Source organism: Tinamus guttatus, unplaced genomic scaffold, assembly GCF_059628265.1.
Source record: "Tinamus guttatus ecotype Peru unplaced genomic scaffold, ASM5962826v1 Tinamus_guttatus_pri_ptg000458l, whole genome shotgun sequence".
Taxonomy (NCBI): Eukaryota; Metazoa; Chordata; class Aves; order Tinamiformes; family Tinamidae; genus Tinamus; species Tinamus guttatus.
Window position 1 is genome coordinate 40,566 of NW_028288992.1, and position 21,251 is coordinate 61,816.

The following is a 21,251-nucleotide window of genomic DNA, read 5'->3' on the forward strand; positions in this document are numbered from 1 at the left end:
GGGAAGGGGCTATGCATCCGGGTGACCTTTGTTGCGTTTCTTCAGCAGCTTTTGCAGGCCTGGCGACATGAAGTAAGGCTTTTCCGTGGAGCCGTCGTGGCGCTCCAGGTCTTCCACTGCAAAGAGAGAAGGGCAGGAGAATCCCAGCCCGCGCTCCGGAGGGAAACGGTGCGGATCCGTCGCTGCACGGAGAAGGTCTCCCCCAGCACTGGGCTGTAAAGCAGCTTGCTCGGAATTTGGCACCGTTCAGCACACGGCGCAGAGGTGATAATTGGCATTTTTTGCATGATTTCCCTCGCCCTGGAGATGCCGTAATCCGCCCCGATGCGACGGCCGCCTGTTCAAGGTGCCTCCGCTTGGGCCTGGCGCCAGGGAGGCTCCTGCTTTCTCTTGGAGAGCACCTTCCCTTAAGGAATGACCTGGAAATCGGCGGAGCGTGGGGCAGCCCGGCTCCCCGTGCCGCTCTGCTCAGCGCCAGCCGCTCCCGGCCTTCCGTAGGCAGAAGGGTGAGGGAGAGGGAGCCACACAGGGGCAGGCAGCTTTCCCGGCTGTCGCTCCCACGCATCCCGTCAGCAAATCCGTCGGGAGCGGCTCCCGGCGCGGCGCCGGCTCCCCCAGCCTTTCCTTTTTGTTTACGGCTGCGGATTAGGAACAAAGATCTCTACTTAAAAGCAACACAAAGCTGCGTGTGGGCAGGGAGCCTCGGCTCGCGGCGGCAGCACCCGGAGCGCTGTTTTGGGTACAAAAATCTTCAAAAAGGGGCAGGAAGCCGGGCTGGGCACGTTGTCCATCCCGGGCCGCTATCCCTGGCTGCCCTTGGGATCGGGGCTGCCCTTCAGCAGGATCTCGCTCAGCTCGGGGGACATGTAGTAGGGCCTCTCCGGGGATCCGTCGTTCCTCTCCAGGTCTTCGCCTTTCCGCAAGCCCCGGAGGCCGCGGCGGGGAGGGTAAAAAGCAGCGGGAGAGCCGGGAAAAGGCACAGCGAGGACAGGACAGAGGCACGAGGAGGAAAGAAAAGGAGAAGGAAGAGAGAGAAAAGGGAAAATCCATTAGTCGCAGGTAGATCCCACCACCAAGCCCAAAGCACCGGAGCGGAGAGGAGCGATCGCGGAGGCCTAACGCGAGGCTGCAGGTTTCCGCTTGCAGGCAGAGGGGAGAGGAGGAGCCGGAGAGGCAGAAGTGGAAATAAAACGTTGCAGCTGCAGACAGAGCCGGAGGGTTAGTTCTTGCATCCCTCAAAACCGCATTAGGCTCAAAAATGATCCTCGGTGCCGGTTTTGCATGCGGATACGGAGCACACGGCTCCTCCGAAGCGGGACTGGGAATAAGCCCCGGTCCTGGCGGATCCCCCCCCCAGCACGCTGAGCCAAAAAAAGAGACATCCGGCAATAAACGGTGGTGGAGCCCAAAGCGGAAGCTACGGGAGCCACAGGAAAACGTCCGGACCGCGGCGGGAAGTGCATGGCCGTGGCAGCAGGGAAGTGGGAAGGCCGTCGCGGAGCCGGCGCGCGCGGGGGACGGTGACACTTACAGAAGCAGAGGAAGAGCGTGTCCACACACATGCCGTAGACGCTGAAGAAGCCGTGCGCGATGAGATAGGAGCCCACGATCACCGTCTGCAAGAGAAGGCGCCCGGGCCACCTTCCGGAGCGGGAATCGGCAGCCGGAGCCTCCCCGTGGAGGAGCCTCTATTCCCCTGTCCCCGGCAAACTGGCGAAGCCGAGGACGCGGCTTACCAGAATTGGCACCCAGTAGTAGTTGAGGGTTGGGGCCGTGTCCTCAACCAGCTTGATTCGCTGGGTGAAAAAGAAGAAGGCCAGGACCCCTAGGGAGGAAAACAAGGAAAATAACAGGGCTGCTGAGGAAAGAGGACGGAAGGAGATGGTGGGGGATAGGGATGCAGGGATGGAGGTGTCCAACGAAGCCGGGGCGACGCAGTGGGAGGTTCTGGGGAGGCTGCGCCTGGACCGCTCACCGACGCTGCCCACGATGAGCAGTTTGCCCAGGAACAAGAGGAAATCCGTGACTTTATCCAGAACGGCCACCCTGGAAAGCAAAGGGAGATGAGCCCTGGGGTCAGCAAGCGGCATGGGAGGAAGAGGAGGAGGAAGCAGCAGCCGAGCCTCACCTGATGATGTTCCGCATGAGCAGGAAGAAGGCGTTCCGGGCGGACGTGCAGAAGTTGGTGCCGTAGACGGCGATCTGCAGGGATGGAGAAGAAGGAGCAGGGAGGAGAGGCAGATCCCACCTGAGAAGGTCCGAGCTGAAGCCGCAGGGCCAAGGACAAGATTTTCCAGGGAATGTTTCACCCCCAGGCGAAACCGAGACCCCCCCGCTGTGGGTAACATTCCGGGTGCGCCGGGCCCGCAGGATCGTACCATGATGTACGCGTTTCTGTTGAGGAACTTGATGAATTTCTCCAGGCACCAGAAGCAGCACTTGAGGCAGCCCAGGAAGAACTTGGCGACCTTGTTTTCTGCGGCTGGGGCACAAACACCGCGGGCGCCGGTGAGGGGACACAGTGCAGGAATCCCCGGCCACCTCCCCATGCGTATTCCCAAGCCGGCCCCGTTCCCGAGCTCCCGGGAAAAGCCCCATGCTCTTCTGCAGCACCGCGTAGCTGCAGCAAGACTTGGTGGCACTTCCATGGAATCTGTTAGTCACCAAGCCGGAACCTTTGAGCTTTTCCCTGGAAAACTCTTGGAGGAGATGACCAGGCAAGGGGGAATATCCCTCCCTGAACACTGAACTGACTCCCCCGGATTAGCCGCTCGATGCCTCTGGAATATGGGAGAGCGGCTCCGCAACCCGCTCCGCTTTAGGCACCTTTCAGCCGGTGGTCCAGATACTCCAGCATGACCCGGATCACTTGGACGATGGCGAGGATGAGGGATCCGAAGGCCAGCGAGCCGGTGTGGTACCTGCCCCGCAGAGACCGCCCGCGTCAGCATCGGAAAACACCGCCTATCCGCAACGCCGGCTCTCCGGAGCCGCCCACCTGAGCGCCCGTCCGAAGGCGGAGAAGAGCGGGAACGCCGGGATGTCATCGGGCTTCTTGAAGGCCCAGTAGTAGGAGGCGAAGGCGCCGGCGAGCGTCACCTGGCCCAGCGCGATGACAAAGTTGACCAGCCAGAAGAGCATGAAGATGTTGAAGAACTGGAGGACGATGAGGTACTTGTGGTAGGCGCTCTCGCCGCCGTAGAACGCGAAGAGGCACTGGGCGTCCGGGCACGCCTTGGTCACGTTGCTCGTGTTGAACGTCTGCGGGGAGAGGCGCTCAGGGCCGCGGGCAGGATTTTCCGAGCCCGGAGCCTCGCGTTTCCGGAATGTCAGGTCGGCTCCCGCTTTGGGACGCGACGCTTGGCTGAGCAGGCGCCAGGTGGGGCGAAACGCGGAGTGCGCGGCAGCCCCGGGGGAAACCGTGGACCAGGCGGCCTCGGCAGAGGGAGCGCCGCTTCCCGGGAGCCCTTCCTCACCTCGGGCATGCAGGTCTGCCCGGAATACGGGCACGCCGTCTCGTTGAACACCTTGTAGACGGCCTCGTTGGAGGTCGCCAAGAAGCTAGGGAATGGCAGTTAAGGAGATGCCGTTTGGGGAGAAAAACGGAGTAGGAGCTGCCGACGCTGCCTTTCTGGGACAGCTTTTTTCCCCGTTGTTTCCTTGTGTTTAAGCAGCTGTGGAAGCCGGAGTGTCCCGGAGTGGGAATGGCCCTGGATGAGGGTATGTGGGGAGGATACACGGCGGTGCTCGCCCAGTACGCGATGCAGAGGCACAGCAGGAAGAAGGTGCAGAGAGGGAAGAGCAGGGATGTCATGATGTGACCGATGGCCCTGCGGGGAAGCGGGAGAGCGTGAGCGCTCCGGGAAGCGCTCCGGGAAGCGCGCGGCCGCTCCGGGAAGCGCTCCGGGAAGCGCGCGGCCGCTCCGAGCGCCCCGGCACCTGCTGGCCTCCTTGATGAGCGCGATGGCGATGAGGATGCGCTTGCGGAGGAAGATGAGCAGCAGCACGATCAGCACCTCCACGACGCACAGGATGATCACTGCAGGAGAGCAGGGGACACCCCGGTGGCGCCGCCGGAAAAGCCACCGCGTGGATCCTCCTCGCTGGGGACAGGGCCACCGGGGACTTACTGAAGGCCAGCCAGGTCTGCCGCAGGTGCAGGTAGACGCGGAGATCCGTCTGGAAGCCCAGGTCCGTCAGGGAGACGTCGGAGCCGGCCTCCCCCTTCAGCTTGGCGTATTCCAGGTAGCAGTGGAAGATCCCTGCGGAGAGCGGCCGCGTTGGCGCCGGGCGGCGCGCGCCGGAGGGGCCGCCCGCGCGCTCCGGGGCCGCCGCTCACCGTAGGCCAGCACCAGGATCACCAGGACGATCATCACCCACACCATGATGCCGGCCAGGTAGCGCAGCAGCACGATGAAGAGCAGGCTGGCCAGCATGGCGATCACGAGGCCTCTGCGGAGCGGAACGGGGCGGAATGCCGCAGGGAATCCCAATGGAATCCCTCCCCGTGGGGACCGGAGCCGGCTTCCTCCTCTGCTCCCTCACGGCTCCTCCCTCCCAAAATGAGGAGAAGGAGGAAAAGGGGAATCCGGACCCCCTCCGAGCCACCCCGAACCGTCACGGCTTGCCGGCACATTCCGGTGGCTTCTGCTCACATGATTATCCAGTACCAGGAGACCGTGTAGTCCTCGAAGATCTTCATGGCCAGCTGCCTCGCTTCCAGGACCACGTTGGCTTTCCTGGCGCGGGAACGGGAAGCAATCCCAGGATAAAGCGGAGCACAAGGCCAAACCGGGAACTGTCCGAGCAAGGAAGCAGCGCCCGGCACCCGGTTTTCCCGGTTTTCCCCACTCACTTGGCCCCTTCCAGCAGCTCCGTGACGTTCCGGCGCTGCCCGGTGCCGTCGTCGTAGGTCGTCTCGTTGCCCACCATGATGACGCCCTGCTTTGACTGCACAGCGGGCAGGCACCGGCGAGCCACTGCGCCGCATGGATAAGGAATGTTGGCCGCGCGGATGCGGAACCCGGAGCGCTCCGGCGCAGAGCCAGCATGGAGGAGCCCCTGGTTGGGAGCCCATCGGACAGGGAGAAAAGGGGAATCCGGCCCGATGGGCTGCCCCGGGAAGGAGCTGCCTCCAGCTGGGATTCTGCTTCCCGCCCCGGCTTCCCTACTCCGACAGAACGCCGCGACCTACGTGGCGTGCTGGGAATGAGCATGGCTGGACACTCCTTGTTCTTCAGAATCTCCACGGGACTCTGGAAAAGCGAGGGGAGCAGCCGGCATGAGGATGGATCCTCAGCCAGGGGCGATTCCGGTGTCGGGCTCCCAGCGCTCACCTGGAGCGAGTAGCTGAATCCCGGCACGCAGAAGTCCTGGTAATATTCCATGTCGCTGGAGCCATAGGCGGTCAGCAGGGTGAGGAAGCGATCCGGGCATTGGCTCACGCAGATCTGGAAGCGGCCTCAGGAGCAGAGTGGGAGCGAGGCCGCCAACCCCCCGCCCCATCCCACTTCCAGGAGCCACCTCCGCGTGGGAACAACGGGTTCCCTCCTCATCCCTCTTCCCTCCTCTCCCACTTCTCCCCTCTTCCCGCTTCCCTCTTTGCCCCATTTCCGTCCTCTCCCGCTTCCCTCCTCTTCCTGCTGTCCTCCTTGTCCCGCTTCCTTCCTTCCCACTTCCCTTTGTTTTTCCCTTCCCAAATGCACGGGGAACCGCTTGGACTTGCACTGAAAACAAAGCGCTCGCAACACCAGGAGCGCATCCGGGATCCCGGCAGAGCCGGATACCTGCGTGGTCGGACACTGGAATTCCAGCAGCACCAATGGGCTGGCGCACTTGACGATGTCAAAGTAGAAGAGGAAGGGCTTGTTCCTACGGATGGACGAACACGCGGATGCGTCAGCGGGATCCCGCCGAGCCAGGGTGGCCCGGAGCAGCCCCAGAGGCGGATGCGTGGCTTATCCAGCCGTTTTCCCAGCGCTCCCATTGCCGGAGACACGTACGCATTGGAAGTTCCCTGCTGGCCACAGAACTGGCCCCGGCTGTCCGTGGGGTAAATCACCTTCCGTGGGTCTCCATGCGTCCAGGCTGGGAGCAGAAAACACCGGCTTGGATCGCGGCTCCCGATATCCGCTCCCAATCCATGCGTTTACGCGGGATGCAGAGCGGGACCTACCCACGACGCCCACGACCACGTAGCCCACGATGGCAACCACCAGCAGGATGCAGCAGACGATGTCTGTGCAGCCCCTGCGGAGCGGGACCGTGAGCCGGCCTCGGAGCCGGAGCCGCTGCTCCAAGGGCGCTCCCGGGGCTCGGAGCCGGAGCCGCTGCTCCGAGGGCGCTCCCGGGGCTCGGAGCCAGAGCCGCTGCTCCGAGGGCGCTCCCGGCGCTCGGAGCCGGAGCCGCTGCTCCGAGGGCGCTCCCGGGGCTCGGAGCCAGAGCTGCGGCTCCGCGGGCGCTCCCAGGAGCCGGCACTTACCGATCGTAAATGGGACCTTTGAAAGTCGGGTCATATTTGTGCGGCGTCCCTGTGGAAAGGGAAAAGGTGCTTGGAAAAGGAGCGGCCAGAGAGGGCCAGGTCGGGCCGGGCGCCTCCGGACGCTCCCAGCGCTTCCTGGCTCCTTTCCCTCCCATCCTCGCGGCTCATCCCGGTGGCAACCCGCTGCCGGAGGCAACGGAGCGACCCGGAGGCGTCGGGATATGGGGATTGTTCCCCAGTGTCGTCCTCCCCTCCTCGCGATGCCTCCGGCTTCCAGGCGTGGAGACGCTTGTCCGATTGGAAAAAAGTTTCCATGGAGTTCTCCAAGCAACGCTCTCCAAAAACACTTCAGTTCTGCTCCCAAAGTCCCCAAAACGCCCGTTTTGGTGGATTCCTCCATCCCAAAGCAGGACTGCCGGCTATCCCAGCTCTCCGGGCAGCCAGAGCCACCCGTGCTCCCGCTTTATTTTTAGGGTGGGATTGGGGCCAGCTCCGCGCCCGCCTTCCCGGAATGAGCACGGCCAGCCTGGGCCGGGTGGATCCGGGTTTGCGGAGCCGGTGCCGTCTCCCCATGGAACCCCGACGTTTTCCTGCAGAATCCCGGCGTTCTCCCGCGGAACCCCGGCGTTTCCCGTGGAATGGGTGACATTTTCCCACGGAGCCCCAGCATTTTCTCACGGACCCGCCGGCGTTTTCCTACGGCGCATCCCACTCCCAGAGGCAGTGGACGCTGCAGCCTCCCGAGCCAGAGACTTTCTGCCTGTCCAGGGCCTCTCCTGCTCCTTATCTCCGGGTTTCCCGGACTGCAGCCGCCCTGGTTACGCATTAACCACTGGCACACCCGGAGCCGCCCTCCATGCCTGGCCGGAAAGGGGCACCGGGATCAGCGCCGCCTCTCTGCTTTTTTCTGCCTTTTTTTCTCGTTTTTTCCCCTGCATTCCTGCTCTTTTTTCCAGCGAAATTTCCTCCACGCCGCCCCGGAACGAGCCGTCGTTCCGGCTTCTCCGTGCAGCTCGCCGAGGACGCGTTCCACGCAGCCGGAGCGGCGCCTCCGCCGGCCTTACCGTGCTTGCCGTAGTAACGCTCCGAGTCTCCGGCCATGCCGGCGGGAGCGGGGCCGCCGTCACCGGAGCGGCGCCGGAGCGGGAGTGTGCGGCCGGAGCCGGCTCACGCACATTCCGGCGTGCCGAGCGCGCCGCCCCGGACGCCGCCCCGGCGGCGCCGCCAAGTGCCCGGAAAAACAGAGGCCCCGGCAGCAGGTGCCGCTTCCTCCTCCTCCCGCTCCGCTCCGAGGGATTTTCCCCCCGGCCGGCACTTCCTCCTAGCCCGGAGCCTGGGAAGGGAAACTGGGCACTAACTCTGCTGATGAGATCCAGGCCAGGAGGCGGATTTGGGCAGGAATCACCGGAGCTGGCAGCCCCGTGAGTGGCACTGGGATGTGCCTGGCCCTATGGGACACACACGGAGCCATCTGGGACACATGGATCAGCTCGTTCCCAGTCCCATGGGACACATGGAGCCATTCGGGACGCATGGAGCTGCTTGTTCTGGGTCCCATGGGACACACAGACATTCGGGACACATGAAGCCTCTCATTCCCGGTCCCATCGGACACACGGAGCTGTTTGGGACACATGGAGCTGCTTGTTCCCAGTCCCATGGGACACATGGAGCCGCTCGGGACACACAGAGCCGCTCGTTCCCAGTCCTATGGGGCACATGGAGCTGTTTGGGACACACGAAGCCTCTCATTCCCGGTCCCATCGGACACACGGAGCTGTTGAGGACACACGGAGCCGTCTGGGACACATGGAGCCGCTCGTTCCCAGTCCTATGGGACACACGGAGACGTTCGGGACGCACAGAGCCTCTCATTCCCAGTCCCATGGGACACACAGAGCTGTTGAGGACACACGGAGGTGTTTGGAACACATGGATCCGCTTGTTCCCAGTCCTATGGGGCACATGGAGCCGCTTGGGACACAGGGAGCTGCTCATTCCAAGGTTCCATGGGACACACGGAGCCACTTGGGAAACACGGAGCCACTTGTTCCCAGTCCCATGGGACACACGGAGCAGTTTGGGACACACAGAGCCATTTGTTCCCAGTCTCATGGGATACATGGAGCCATTTGGGAAACACAGAGCCGCTTGTTCCCGGTTCCATAGGCCACATGGAGCAGCTCCTTCCCGGCCGCATCCCTATTTTTAGGCTGTAAATAAACACCGCGCTGGGGCGGGAACAGGCAGGCGCCGCCGGGGCCGGCCGCGATTCCCACCGGCACGCGGCACCAGGCCTGGAGCAGCCCCTCTCTGGGAGCTGCTTCCCAAGGGGAGGAAAAGGCGTTGCTGCAAGGAAGGGGCTTGGGAATGGGCCACATTCCCATTCGCTAGTGGGAAGCCCAGCAGCCATCCTGGGGATCCCGAGGGTCCCGGGTGCCACCGCAGCGCCTGGAGCATCCCGGGATCCAGCCCATTCCCAGGCAAGGGGGGTGCTGGGATCAGTTCCCACCCGTATCCGGAGCCCCAGAGCCCGGAGAGGCTGGAGGAGGGAATGAAGTAGGAGCCGAATGGGCCTCAGCACCACTGGGATGGATCCCTGGATCCTGGCTTGCCCGGTTGGGACATGGTGCCCACCGGAGGCCGGAGCAGCGGCTCCCGGCAGGAGGGATCCGAATGGATCCCCAAGGAGGGCTGGAATCCTGCAGGGATCAGCCCGGCAGGAGAGTCTGGGAATGGGACCTCCAGGAGGGGTTTGGGCATGGGGGCCCTAGCAGGGATGCGGGTCCATGGGGACCGCAGCATCCGGGAACGGGATCCGGGCAGGGATGCGGATCCCAGCGGCGCGGACAAAGACCTGCCCCCCGTTCACCCCCCCGCCCCGGCCCGTTCCCCTCCCGGTACCGTAAGCGCCGCCCGGTTCCTTGCGCTCCATGGCCGAGGGCGGGGGGGGGGGCGCCGCTCCGGCCCCGCCCCTCGCGGGGCCCAGGCGTCCGGGCGCTGCCCTGCCCCCTCCCGGCCGCGCGCGGGGGGCCCAGGCGTCCGGGGATGAGCTGAAACCCCCCCCCCCCCAAGCGCCGCAATGGGGCCCAGGCGTCCGAGCCACGCGCAGACCCCCCCAGGGTGGAGGACACGGTGTGGGGGGACACGGGGACACCGGGTGTCTTTTTAGGCCCCCATTGCTCCCCTCAAGTGCTGCAGGGCCCCCCAGGGCCACCATGTGGGCCCAGGCGTCCGGGACCCGCTCAACCCCCAGAGCAGCGCTGAGCCCCGGGCCCAGGCGTCCGGGCGCGGGCCGCGGCCCCTTTAAGGCCGCGCTCACCTGGCGCCGCTCACCTGGCTCAGGTGACACGGGAAGGGCCGGGGCGGGAGGGGGGGACACACCGCGCCATGTCGGCCTCCGCCGTCTTCATCCTGGACCTCAAGGGCAAGGTGGGCCCAGGCGTCTGGGCGGGCTGGGGCCGGGGAGCGCCCGGCACCCCCGTGTCACCCCGCGTGTCCCCCCCCCAGCCCCTGATCAGCCGCAACTACAAGGGGGACGTGAGCGCGGGTGACATCGAGGCCTTCATGGCGCTGCTGCTGCAGCGCGAGGAGGAGGGCGGCGCGGAGCCGCTGCTGGCCCGGGGCCACCTCCACTTCCTCTGGATCAAGCACGCCAACCTCTACCGTATCCTTGCGCCGGGAATGCCGCGGGATGCCGGGAGCCCTCCGGATGCCGCTTTTTCCTTAGCCACGTGCCAGTGGTGGCCGTCACCAGGAAGAACGGCAACGCCGCGCTGGTCTTCGCCTTCCTCTACAAGGTGGTCGAGGTGAGACGGGGACACGGGGGCGGCGGGGAGGGGACACGGGGACATCGGAGCCTCCCGCTGTCCCCGCGCCAGGTTTTCTGCGAGTACTTCAAGGAGCTGGAGGAGGAGAGCGTCCGCGACAACTTCGTCATCATCTACGAGCTGCTCGACGAGCTCATGGACTTCGGCTTCCCGCAGACCACGGACAGCAAGATCCTGCAGGAGTGAGTGGGGACGGGGACGGGGGGACACGCCGGGACCTTCGTCACCTCCCTGTCCCCCAGGTACATCACCCAGGAGGGCAACAAGCTGGACACGGGCCGCTCACGCGTCCCCACCACGGTCACCAACGCCGTGTCCTGGCGCTCCGAGGGCATCAAGTACAAGAAGAACGAGGTCTTCATCGACGTCGTGGAGTCCGTGAACCTGCTGGTAGGGCCGGCGCCGGGGCTGTGGCATCGGGGCCACCGTCGGGGACACGGGGCCACCGTTGGTGACGCCGCAGGTGAGCGCCAGCGGCGCCGTGCTGCTCAGCGAGGTGCTGGGCTCCATCCGCCTCAAAGTCTTCCTGTCGGGAATGCCGGAGCTGCGCCTGGGCCTCAACGACCGCGTCCTCTTGGAGCTCACGGGCCGTGAGTGGCGACAGCGGCGCGGCGGGACGGTGCCACCCGCGCGTCACCGTCCCCAGCGCCGCGTCCCCTCCGCGCGCAGGGGGCAAGGGCAGCTCCGTGGAGCTGGAGGACGTCAAGTTCCACCAGTGCGTGCGGCTGGCGCGCTTCGAGCGCGAGCGCACCATCGCCTTCGTGCCGCCCGACGGGGAATTCGAGCTCATGGCCTACCGCCTCAGCGCCCAGGTGGGATCCGGGATGGGGATTGGGATGGGGACGGGATGGGATGGGATGGAGATTGGGATAGGATGGGGATTGGGATGGGATGAGAATGGGGTGGGGATGGGGACGGGGTGGGGACGGGGACAGGGACGGAATGGTGATGGGATGGGGATGGGGATGGGATGGGGATGGGATGGGAACGGGATGGGATGGGGATGGAGATTGGGATAGGATGGGGATTGGGATGGGATGGGAATGGGGTGGGGATGGGGACGGGGTGGGGACGGGGACAGGGACGGAATGGTGATGGGATGGGGATGGGGATGGGATGGGATGGGAACGGGATGGGGATGGAGATTGGGATAGGATGGGGATTGGGATGGGACGGGAATGGGGTGGGGATGGGGACGGGGTGGGGATGGGGACAGGGACGGAATGGTGATGGGATGGGGATGGGGATGGGATGGGATGGGAACGGGATGGGATGGGGATGGAGATTGGGATAGGATGGGGATTGGGATGGGACGGGAATGGGGTGGGGATGGGGACGGGGTGGGGATTGGGACGGGGTGGGGATGGGGACAGGGACAGAATGGCAATGGGATGGGGATGGGGATGGGGATGGGAACGGGATGGGATGGGATGGAGATTGGGATAGGATGGGGATTGGGATGGGATGGGAATGGGGTGGGGATGGGGACGGGGTGGGGACGGGGACAGGGACGGAATGGTGATGGGATGGGGATGGGGATGGGGATGGGGATGGGGATGGGATGGGATGGGAACGGGATGGGATGGGGATGGAGATTGGGATAGGATGGGGATTGGGATGGGACGGGAATGGGGTGGGGATGGGGACGGGGTGGGGACGGGGACAGGGACGGAATGGTGATGGGATGGGGATGGGGATGGGATGGGATGGGAACGGGATGGGATGGGGATGGAGATTGGGATAGGATGGGGATTGGGATGGGACGGGAATGGGGTGGGGATGGGGACGGGGTGGGGACGGGGACAGGGACGGAATGGTGATGGGATGGGGATGGGGATGGGGATGGGAACGGGATGGGATGGGGATGGGATGGGAACGGGATGGGATGGGGATGGAGATTGGGATAGGATGGGGATTGGGATGGGACGGGAATGGGGTGGGGATGGGGACGGGGTGGGGATGGGGACAGGGACGGAATGGCGATGGGATGGGGATGAGGATGGGGATGGGAACGGGATGGGATGGGGATGGAGATTGGGATAGGATGGGGATTGGGATGGGACGGGAATGGGGTGGAGATGGGGACGGGGTGGGGATGGGGACAGGGACGGAATGGTGATGGGATGGGGATGGGGATGGGGATGGGGATGGGATGGGAACGGGATGGGATGGGGATGGAGATTGGGATAGGATGGGGATTGGGATAGGATGGGGATTGGGATGGGATGGGAATGGGGTGGGGATGGGAACGGGGTGGGGATGGGGACGGGGACAGGGATGGGACGGCGATGGGATGGGGATGGGGATGGGGTGGAGACAGGGTTGGGATGGGGACGGGGACGGGATGGTGATTGGGATGGAGACAGGGACGGGATGGGGACGGGGATTGGGATGGGATGGGAACGGGGTGGGGATGGGGACGGGGACAGGGATGGGACGGCGATGGGATGGGGATGGGGATGGGAACGGGGTGGGGATGGGGACGGGGACAGGGATGGGACGGCGATGGGATGGGGATGGGGACGGGCTGGGGATGGGGTGGAGACAGGGATAGGATGGGGACAGGGACGGGATGACGATTGGGGTGGGATGGGGACGGGATGGGACGGGTCAATGGGATGGGATGGGAACGGGTTGGGGATGGGATAGGATGGGATGGGAACAGGGTGGGGATGGGGACGGGGATTGGGATAGGATGGGGATTGGGATGGGATGGGAACGGGGACAGGGACGGGATGGGCATGGGATGGGGACAGGGACAAGGACGGGATGATGGTTGGGATGGGATGGGGAAAGGGACGGGATGGGATCGGAACAGGGACAGGGACGGGATGAGGATTGGGATGGGATGGGAACAGGGATAGGGATGGGGACGGGGACAGCCCTTCTCCCTGGTCCCAAGGTGAAGCCGCTCATCTGGATCGAGTCCGTCATTGAGGAATTCTCACACAGCCGCGTGGAGATCCTGGTCAAGGTGTGTCCCCAGCGCCACCTCCGCGTGTCCCCTGTCCCATTGTGTCCCCTAGAGCCACCAACGTGTCCCCCCATCCCATTGTGTCCCTCCAGCATCACTTTCACATCCCCCTGTGCCATCGTGTCTCCCAGTGCCACCTCCGTGTCCCCCATCCCATCATGTCCTCCCAGCGCTGCCTCTGTGTCCCCTGTCCCATCATATTCCCCCCAGTGCCACCTCCATGTCCTCTGTTCCATCGTGTCCTCCCAGCGCCCCTTCCGCGTCCCCTGTCCCATCACGCCCCCTGCCAGCGCCACCCTCGTGTCCCCCTGTACCACCCCCGTGTCCCCCTGTACCACCCTCGTGTCCCCCTGTGCCACCCCCGTGTCCCCCTGTGCCACCCCCGTATCCCCCCAGCGCCACCCCCTTGTCCCCCAGGCCAAGGGCCAGTTCAAGAAGCAGTCGGTGGCCACGGGGGTGGAGATCGCGGTGCCGGTGCCCAGCGACGCCGACTCGCCCAAGTTCCGCGTGAGCGCCGGCTCCGCCAAGTACCTTCCCGAGCGGAACGTCGTCCTGTGGAGCATCAAGTCCTTCCCGGTGAGTGACGGCGGGTGGGAAGGGGGTGGCGGGGACCCCCCCCCGGACGCCGGGGCCCGCGGCGCTCACGGCGCCGGCGCAGGGGGGCCGGGAGCACGAGCTGCGCGCGCGCCTGGGGCTGCCGAGCGTGCGGCGCCACGAGGACGAGGGGCGGCCGCCCATCGCCGTGCGCTTCGAGATCCCCTACTTCACCGTGTCGGGCATCCAGGTGCGCCGCGCGCGTCCCCCGCGTGTCCCCCGGGGTCCCCCGGGGCGCCTGCGCCCTGCCGTGTCACCCGCGTGTCCCCTGGGGTTCCCCGTGTGTCCCTGGGGCGCCTGCACCCTGCCGTGTCACCCACGTGTCCCCTGGGGTTCCCCGTGTGTCCCTTGGGGCGCCTGCACCCTGCCGTGTGCCCTGGGGTTCCCCATGTGTCCCTTCGGGCGCCTGGACCCTGCCGTGTCACCCGCGTGTCCCCTGGGGTCCCCTGCATGTTCCCTGGGGCGCCTGGACCCTGCCGTGTCCCCTGGGGTCCCCCGTGTGTCCCTTGGGGCGCCTGCACCCTGCCGTGTCACCCGCGTGTCCCCTGGGGTCCCCCGTGTGTCCCCTGGGGTGCCTGGACCCTCCTGTGTCCCTTGTGTGTCCCCCGGGGCGCCTGCGCCCTGTCGTGTCACCTGCGTGTCCCCTGGGGTCCCCCGCGTGTCCCTTGGGGCGCCTGCACCCCGCCATGTCCCCTGTGTGTCCCCCAGGGCGCCTGCACCCCATCGTGTCACCTGCGTGTCCCCTGGGGTCCCCCGCGTGTCCCTTGGGGCGCCTGCACCCCGCCATGTCCCCTGTGTGTCCCCCAGGGTGCCTGCACCCCGTCGTGTCACCCGTGCGTCCCCTGGGGTCCCCCGCGTGTTCCCCAGGACACCTGGACCCCGCTGTGTCCCCTGTGTGTCCCCCAGGATGTCTGCACCCCGCCGTGTCACCCGCATGTCCCCTGGGGTCCCCCGTGTGTCCCCTGGGGCGCCTGGACCCTCCTGTGTCCCTCGTGTGTCCCCCGGGGCACCTGCACCCCGCCATGTCCCCTGGGGTCCCCTGCGTGTCCCCCAGGGTGCCTGCACCCCACCGTGTCACCTGCGTGTCCCCTGGGGTCCCCCATGTGTCCCTTGGGGCGCCTGCACCCCACCATGTCCCCCGCGTGTCCCCCAGGGTGCCTGCACCCCACCGTGTCACCTGCGTGTCCCCCAGGGCACCTGCACCCCGCTGTGTCACCCGTGTGTCCCCTGGGGTCCCCCGCGTGTTCCCCAGGACACCTGGACCCCGCTGTGTCCCCTGTGTGTCCCCCAGGGCACCTGCACCCTGCTGTGTCACCCGTGTGTCTCCTGGGGTCCCTCACATGTTCCCCGTGGCGCCTGGACCCCGCTGTGTCCCCCGTGTGTCCCTTGGGGCGCCTGCACCCCGCCATGTCCCCTGCGTGTTCCCCGGGGCGCTTGCACCCCACCGTGTCACCCGCGTGTCACCCGCGTGTCCCCTGTGTGTCCCCTGCCTCCCTGCGTCCCTCTATGTCCCTACATCCCTTGTGTCCCCTGGGGTCCCCTGCGTGTCCCCCTGCATCTCTGGGTCGACCCCACATCCCCGCGTGTCCTTGTGTCCCTCCTATGTCCCCACGTCCCCCCCTGCAATGTCCCTGCATCCCTCCCACGTCCCTGTGTCCTCCCCCCTTGTCCGTGTCCCCCCCCCATGTCCCTATGTCCCCCCCATGTCCCTGTGTCCCCCCCATGTCCCTATGTCCCCACCACATCCCTGCACCCACCCATGTCGCTGCATCCCATCCCCGGGGCTCCGTGTCCTCCCCCATGGGGGTCCCTGTCCCCAGCCGTGTCCCCACTGCACCGGGGGGTCCCGGGGTGTCACAGGGGTGCCCGGGGGGGGGGTGGCGCTGTCCCCGCTGTCCCCGCTGTCCCCTCAGCGTGGTGGCCGTGCCCAGGTCCGCTACATGAAGATCATGGAGAAGAGCGGCTACCAGGCGCTGCCCTGGGTGCGCTACGTGACACAGAGCGGCGGTGAGGGACGGGGACAGGGACACCCGCGTCCCCTCCACGGCCGCGTGGCCCCCGCGGGGACACGGGGCGCCCCCGTGTCCCTGTGACCCCCCCATGGGGACACGGGACCCCCCTCACCTCCGCGCTCCCACGCAGACTACCAGCTCCGCACGGCCTAGAGGGACACGGACGCGGCGGGTCCCACGTCACCCCACGTCACCCGGGGTGTCCCGTGGCGCCCCGTGGCACCTCGGGCACACCAGGGTGGCCCCCGTGTCACCCCAGGGTGTCCCATGTCACCCCAGGGTGCCCCACGATAAAGTTTGCACTTGTGTCCCCTCTGGTCTCCCACATCCCCTCATTGTCCCCGTTGTCCCCATGAGAGCTGGTCCCCTCAGTCCCTCTCTGTCCCCTTGTCCCCATGTCATGGTCCCCGGCTCACGATTGTCCCTGTCCTGGTGTCCAGGAGCCACCGTCACTTGGTGTCCTGTTCCCCGTGTCCCCTCGTCCCACGATGTCCATGAGCGACCCCCAAACCGTGTCCCCTTGTCCCCGATGCCCGTGTCCCCTTGTCCCCAATGTCCCCTTGTCCCCCGTGTCCCCTTGTCTCCCATGCCCATGTCCCCTTGCCCCCAGTGTCCCCTTGTCCCCCGTGTCCCCTTGTCCCCGATGCCCATGTCCCCTTGCCCCCAGTGTCCCCTTGTCCCCAGTGTCCCCTTGTCCCCCATGCCCATGTCCCCTTGCCCCCAGTGTCCCCTTGTCCCCCGTGTCCCCTTGTCCCCAATGCCCGTGTCCCCTTGTCCCCAATGTCCCCTTGTCCCCTGTGTCCCCTTGTCTCCCATGCCCATGTCCCCTTGCCCCCAGTGTCCCCTTGTCCCCCGTGTCCCCTTGTCCCCAATGCCCGTGTCCCCTTGTCCCCAATGTCCCCTTGTCCCCTGTGTCTCCTTGTCCCCCATGCCCATGTCCCCTTGCCCCCAGTGTCCCCTTGTCCCCCGTGTCCCCTTGTCCCCAATGCCCATGTCCCCTTGTCCCCAATGTCCCCTTGTCCCCTGTGTCCCCTTGTCCCCCATGCCCATGTCCCCTTGTCCCCAGTGTCCCCCTGTCCCCTGATGTCCATGTCCCCACGCCCCCATCCCCATGTCCCCTGATGTCCCTGGGGCGGTTGTCCCTGGGGGGGGGGGGATGTCCCATGGGAGGGCGGTCCCGAGTGGGGGAGGGATGTCCCCCGTGGGGGGAGGGGTCAGGGCAGGGTCACGACCCCGGTGGGGGCGGGGCGCCGCCTCCTCTTTCCCGCCCGATGCCGCGTTTGAACGGCGAAGCCCCGCCCCCGCGCCGCCGCAGCCAATGAGCGCGCGGCGCCGCCGCGGAGCCTGCCCGGAGCCGCCCTCCCATTGGCGGGCGCCGCGGCGGGCTGTGACGCAGCGCGGGGTGGGGAGGGGGCGGGGGAGATACAATGTAGCGGGGCGGGGGCCGCCACCCCGCCCGGCGCTGGCCCCGCCCACGGCCCCGCCCACGGCCCCGCCCACTGCCGCAGACACCGCGCTCGGCGACGCCCCGGTGCAGGGTGAAGGGGGGGGGGGACACCGGGTGGGGGGGGGATGATGACATTGGGGAGGGGGGGTGACACGGAGGGGGGAGCTGGGAACCGGGAGGGGGGGGTAATAGCGGGGGGGGAACGGGAATGGGGGGGCGGTTGACCGGGGTGGGGGGGAACGGAGGCGGGGGGTGACAGTGGGAGGGGCGGTTGACGGGGGGGGATGGGAGGGGTCAGGGGAGCTGGCGGGGGGGGGGTAAAGTGGGGGGGTGGGGGGTGATACCGGGGGGGGGGGTGGGAAATGGGGGGGCTCGGGCCCCGCTGATGGGGGGGGGCGATCCGGGTGGGGGGCGATCCGGGGAGGAGCCCGACCATGGAGAGGGCCCGATCCGGGGGGGGGGGGGTTCTGATGGGGGGGGGTCCGACCATGGAGAGGGACCGATCTGGGGGGGCGGTTCGATCCGGGGGGGTTCTGATGGGGGGGGAGGGGGTCGATCCGGGAGGGTTCTGATGGGGGGGGTGGATCCGACCATGGGGGGGTCAGTCGGGGGGGGGGGCCCGATCTGGGGGTGTCACCCATGGATGGGGGGTGCTCAGAGGGGTCTCCCTGACCCCCCCTCCCGGTTCCCCCCCCCATGGGGGGTGCTCGGAGGGGTCTCCCTGACCCCCCCCCACCGGTTCCCCCCCCCCATGGGGGGTGCTCGGAGGGGTCTCCCTGACCCCCCCTCCCGGTTCCTCCCCCCATGGGGGGTGCTCGGAGGGGTCTCCCTGACCCCCCCCCCCCCCCGGTTCCCCCCCCCGCAGGCCGCGATGCTGCCGGGGGGGGAGGCGAGCGCGGGCGACCGGCTGAGCGCGGCGGCGGCGCGGGGCGACGTGGCCGAGGTGCGGCGGCTGCTGCGGCGCGAGCGCGTCCCCCCCGACACCCCCAACCGCTTCGGGCGCACCGCGCTGCAGGTGGGGACTGCGGGGGGGGGGGACACGGGGAGCGGGGAGATGGGGAGGGGACATGGGGAGATGGGGAGGGGACATGGGGACCACGGGAGATGGGAAGGGGACAGGGGAGCGGGGAGATGGGAAGGGGACATGGGGATCACGGGAGATGGGAAGGGGATACGGGGACCACGGGAGATGGGGAGGGGACAGGGGAGCGGGGAGATGGGAAGGGAACACGGGACATGGGACCATGGGGAAATGGGAAGGGGACATGGGGACCGCGCGAAGATGGGAAGGGAACACAGGGATAACTGGGAGATGGGAAGGGGATACGGGACATGGGACCATGGGGAGACGGGAAGGGGACACGAGACCACAGGGAGATGGGAAGGGGACACAGGGAGTGGGGAGATGGGAAGGGGATATGGGACCATGGGAGATGGGAAGGGGACACAGGGACCACGGGAGATGGGAAGGGGACATGGGGACCACAGGAGATGGGAAGGGGACATAGGGATCATGGGAGATGGGAAGGGGACATGGGGACCACGGGAGATGGGAAGGGGACACAGGGACCACAGGAGATGGGAAGGGGACATGGGGATCATGGGAGGTGGGAAGGGGACATGGGGATCATGGGAGATGGGAAGGGGACACGGGGACCACGGGAGATGGGAAGGGGACATGGGGACCACGGGGAGATGGGAAGGGGACAGGGGAGCGGGGAGATGGGAAGGGGACATAGGGATCATGGGAGATGGGAAGGGGACATGGGGACCACAGGAGATGGGAAGGGGACATGGGGACCACGGGAGATGGGAAGGGGACATAGGGATCATGGGAGATGGGAAGGGGACATGGGGACCACAGGAGATGGGAAGGGGGCACAGGAACCATGGGAGATGGGAAGGGGATGTGGGGACCACGGGAGATGGGAAGGGGACATGGGAATCATGGGAGATGGGAAGGGGACACGGGGATCATGGGAGATGGGAAGGGGACATAGGATCACGGGAGATGGGAAGGGGACACGGGGATCATGGGAGATGGGAAGGGGACATGGGATCATGGGGAGATGGGAAGGGGACATAGGATCACGGGGAGATGGGAAGAGGACACGGGGATCACGGGAGATGGGAAGGAGACATAGGATCACGGGAAGATGGGAAGGGGACACAGGGATGCGGGGAGAGGACATGGGGACCGCCTGGAGGGGCAGGGGACACGGGACCACGGGAAGATGGGATGGGGACACAGGGATCACAGGGAGATGGGAAGGGAACACGGGAAGCGGGGAGGGGATGTGGGGACCGCCCGGAGGGGCAGGGGACGTGGATAACTGGGAGATGGGATGGGGATATGTGGATAAGTGGGAGATGGAGAGGGGACACAGGGAGCGGGGAGGGGACACAGAGACCACTTGGACACTGGGAGGGGACATGGGGATAACTGGGAGATGGGAAGGGGATATGCGGATAAGTGGGAGATGGGGAGGGGACACAGGGAGCGGGGAGGGGACACAGAGACCACTTGGACACTGGGAGGGGACATGGGGATAACTGGGAGATGGGAAGGAGACACGGGGAGTGGGGAGGGGACATGGGGACCGCCCAGAGACGGGGAGGGAACATGGGGATAACTGGGAGTCAGAGAGGGGACATGGGGACCGCCAGGAGCCTGGGATGGAGAGCAGGATCTGGGATGGGAAACAGGGCCGTGCTGCGGGATGTGGGGATGCAGCGCAGGGATGTGGGAAGCGGGGATGTGCAGCGGGATGCGGGGATGCAGCGCAGGGAAGCGGGATGCAGGGATGTGCAGCGGGATGCAGGGATGTGCAGCGGGATGCGGGGATGCAGCGCAGGGATGCGGGAAGCGGGTTGTGCAGCAGGAAGCACGGATGTGCAGCGGGATGCGGGGATGTGCAGTGGGATGCAGGGATGCAGCGCAGGGATGCAGGAAGCGGGGATGTGCAGCGGGAAGCGGGGATGCACAGTGGAATGCGGGGATACAGTGCAGGGATGCAGGAAGCGGGGATGTGCAGCGGGAAGTGGCAATGTGCAGCGGGAAGCAGGGATGCGCAGTGGGATGCAGGGATGCAGCGCAGGGATGCGCAGCGGGATGCAGGGACGCAGCGCAGGGATGCAGGGATACAGTGCAGGGATGCAGGAAGTGGCAATGTGCAGCGGGATGCAGGGATGCAGCGCAGGGATGCGGGAAGCAGGGATGCGCAGCGGGAAGCAGGGATGCGCAGCGGGATGTGGGGATGCGCAGCGGGATGCGGGGATGCAGCGCAGGGATGCGGGAAGCAGGTTGTGCAGCGGGATGCAGGGATGCGCAGCGGGATGTGGGGATGCGCAGTGGGATGCAGGGATGCAGCACAGGGATGCGGGAAGCAGGGATTTGCAGCAGGATGCGGGGATGTGCAGCGGGATGCAGGGATGCGCAGCGGGATGCAGGGATGCACAGCGGGATACGGGGACGCAGCGCAGCGATCCCCGCCGGGACCCGGGACCGCGACGCGTCGCCGTCTCCGCCAGGTCATGATGTTCGGCAGCGCGGCCGTGGCGCGGGAGCTGCTGGCGGGCGGCGCCAGCGCCAACCTGCGCGACGCGTCCGGGCGGGCGCCGGCGCACGACGCGGCGCGCGGCGGCTTCGCCGACACGCTGCGCCTGCTGCTGGAGCACGGCGCCGACGCCAACGCGGCCGACGGCGCCGGCGCGCTGCCGCTGCACGAGGCCGTGCGCGAGGGCCACGCGGGCGCCGTGCGCCTGCTCGCGCCCGCCTCCGACCTGGCGCGCCGCGACGCGCTGGGGCGCACGCCGCTGGAGCTGGCGCGGGCGCTGCGCCGCGGGGACATCTGCGCCCTGCTGCAGGAGGACGAGCCGTGACATTCCGGGGTGACGTCCCCATCCGTAGGGA

General features: G+C 66.8%; 3 protein-coding genes across 5 annotated transcripts; 2 read left to right on the forward strand and 1 right to left on the reverse strand.

Moving 5' to 3' along the window:
* SLC44A2 (solute carrier family 44 member 2 (CTL2 blood group)) lies at positions 1–7,754 on the reverse strand. 2 transcript variants are annotated; one of them, XM_088532192.1, is made up of 22 exons: positions 7,546–7,754; positions 6,482–6,530; positions 6,176–6,249; positions 6,003–6,087; positions 5,787–5,871; positions 5,337–5,450; positions 5,195–5,255; positions 4,856–4,979; positions 4,656–4,739; positions 4,340–4,452; positions 4,131–4,262; positions 3,940–4,039; positions 3,738–3,830; positions 3,477–3,561; positions 2,999–3,261; positions 2,827–2,921; positions 2,379–2,482; positions 2,129–2,202; positions 1,976–2,046; positions 1,737–1,825; positions 1,532–1,616; positions 1–116 (listed from the first exon to the last, which is right to left on the reverse strand). In XM_088532192.1, the coding sequence occupies exons 1-22, from the start codon at positions 7,580–7,582 to the stop codon at positions 10–12; spliced, it is 2,124 nt and encodes a 707-aa protein (XP_088388318.1). In that variant the 5' UTR covers positions 7,583–7,754; the 3' UTR covers positions 1–9. The 2 variants fall into 2 exon arrangements, with proteins under 2 accessions (XP_088388318.1, XP_088388317.1); XM_088532191.1 differs by lacking the exon at positions 1–116 and adding an exon at positions 646–913.
* Positions 7,755–9,850: 2,096 nt separating this feature from the next.
* On the forward strand, positions 9,851–16,078 carry AP1M2 (adaptor related protein complex 1 subunit mu 2). 2 transcript variants are annotated; one of them, XR_015913805.1, is made up of 12 exons: positions 9,851–9,913; positions 9,992–10,148; positions 10,223–10,290; positions 10,363–10,493; positions 10,554–10,701; positions 10,775–10,901; positions 10,981–11,123; positions 13,214–13,285; positions 13,703–13,812; positions 13,944–14,069; positions 15,811–15,886; positions 16,022–16,037. XR_015913805.1 is itself a non-coding variant. In XM_088532193.1 (12 exons), the coding sequence occupies exons 1-12, from the start codon at positions 9,872–9,874 to the stop codon at positions 16,042–16,044; spliced, it is 1,272 nt and encodes a 423-aa protein (XP_088388319.1). In that variant the 5' UTR covers positions 9,851–9,871; the 3' UTR covers positions 16,045–16,078. The 2 variants fall into 2 exon arrangements, 1 of the variants encoding a protein (XP_088388319.1); XM_088532193.1 differs by having other exon boundaries at positions 13,703–13,861; positions 16,022–16,078.
* A 2,131-nt stretch (positions 16,079–18,209) lies between these two features.
* Positions 18,210–21,220, forward strand: CDKN2D (cyclin dependent kinase inhibitor 2D). Its single transcript, XM_088532183.1, has 2 exons — positions 18,210–18,353; positions 20,870–21,220. Exons 1-2 carry the CDS (start codon positions 18,210–18,212, stop codon positions 21,218–21,220), a joined length of 495 nt encoding a protein of 164 aa, XP_088388309.1.
* The last annotated feature ends 31 nt before the right edge of the window (positions 21,221–21,251 follow it).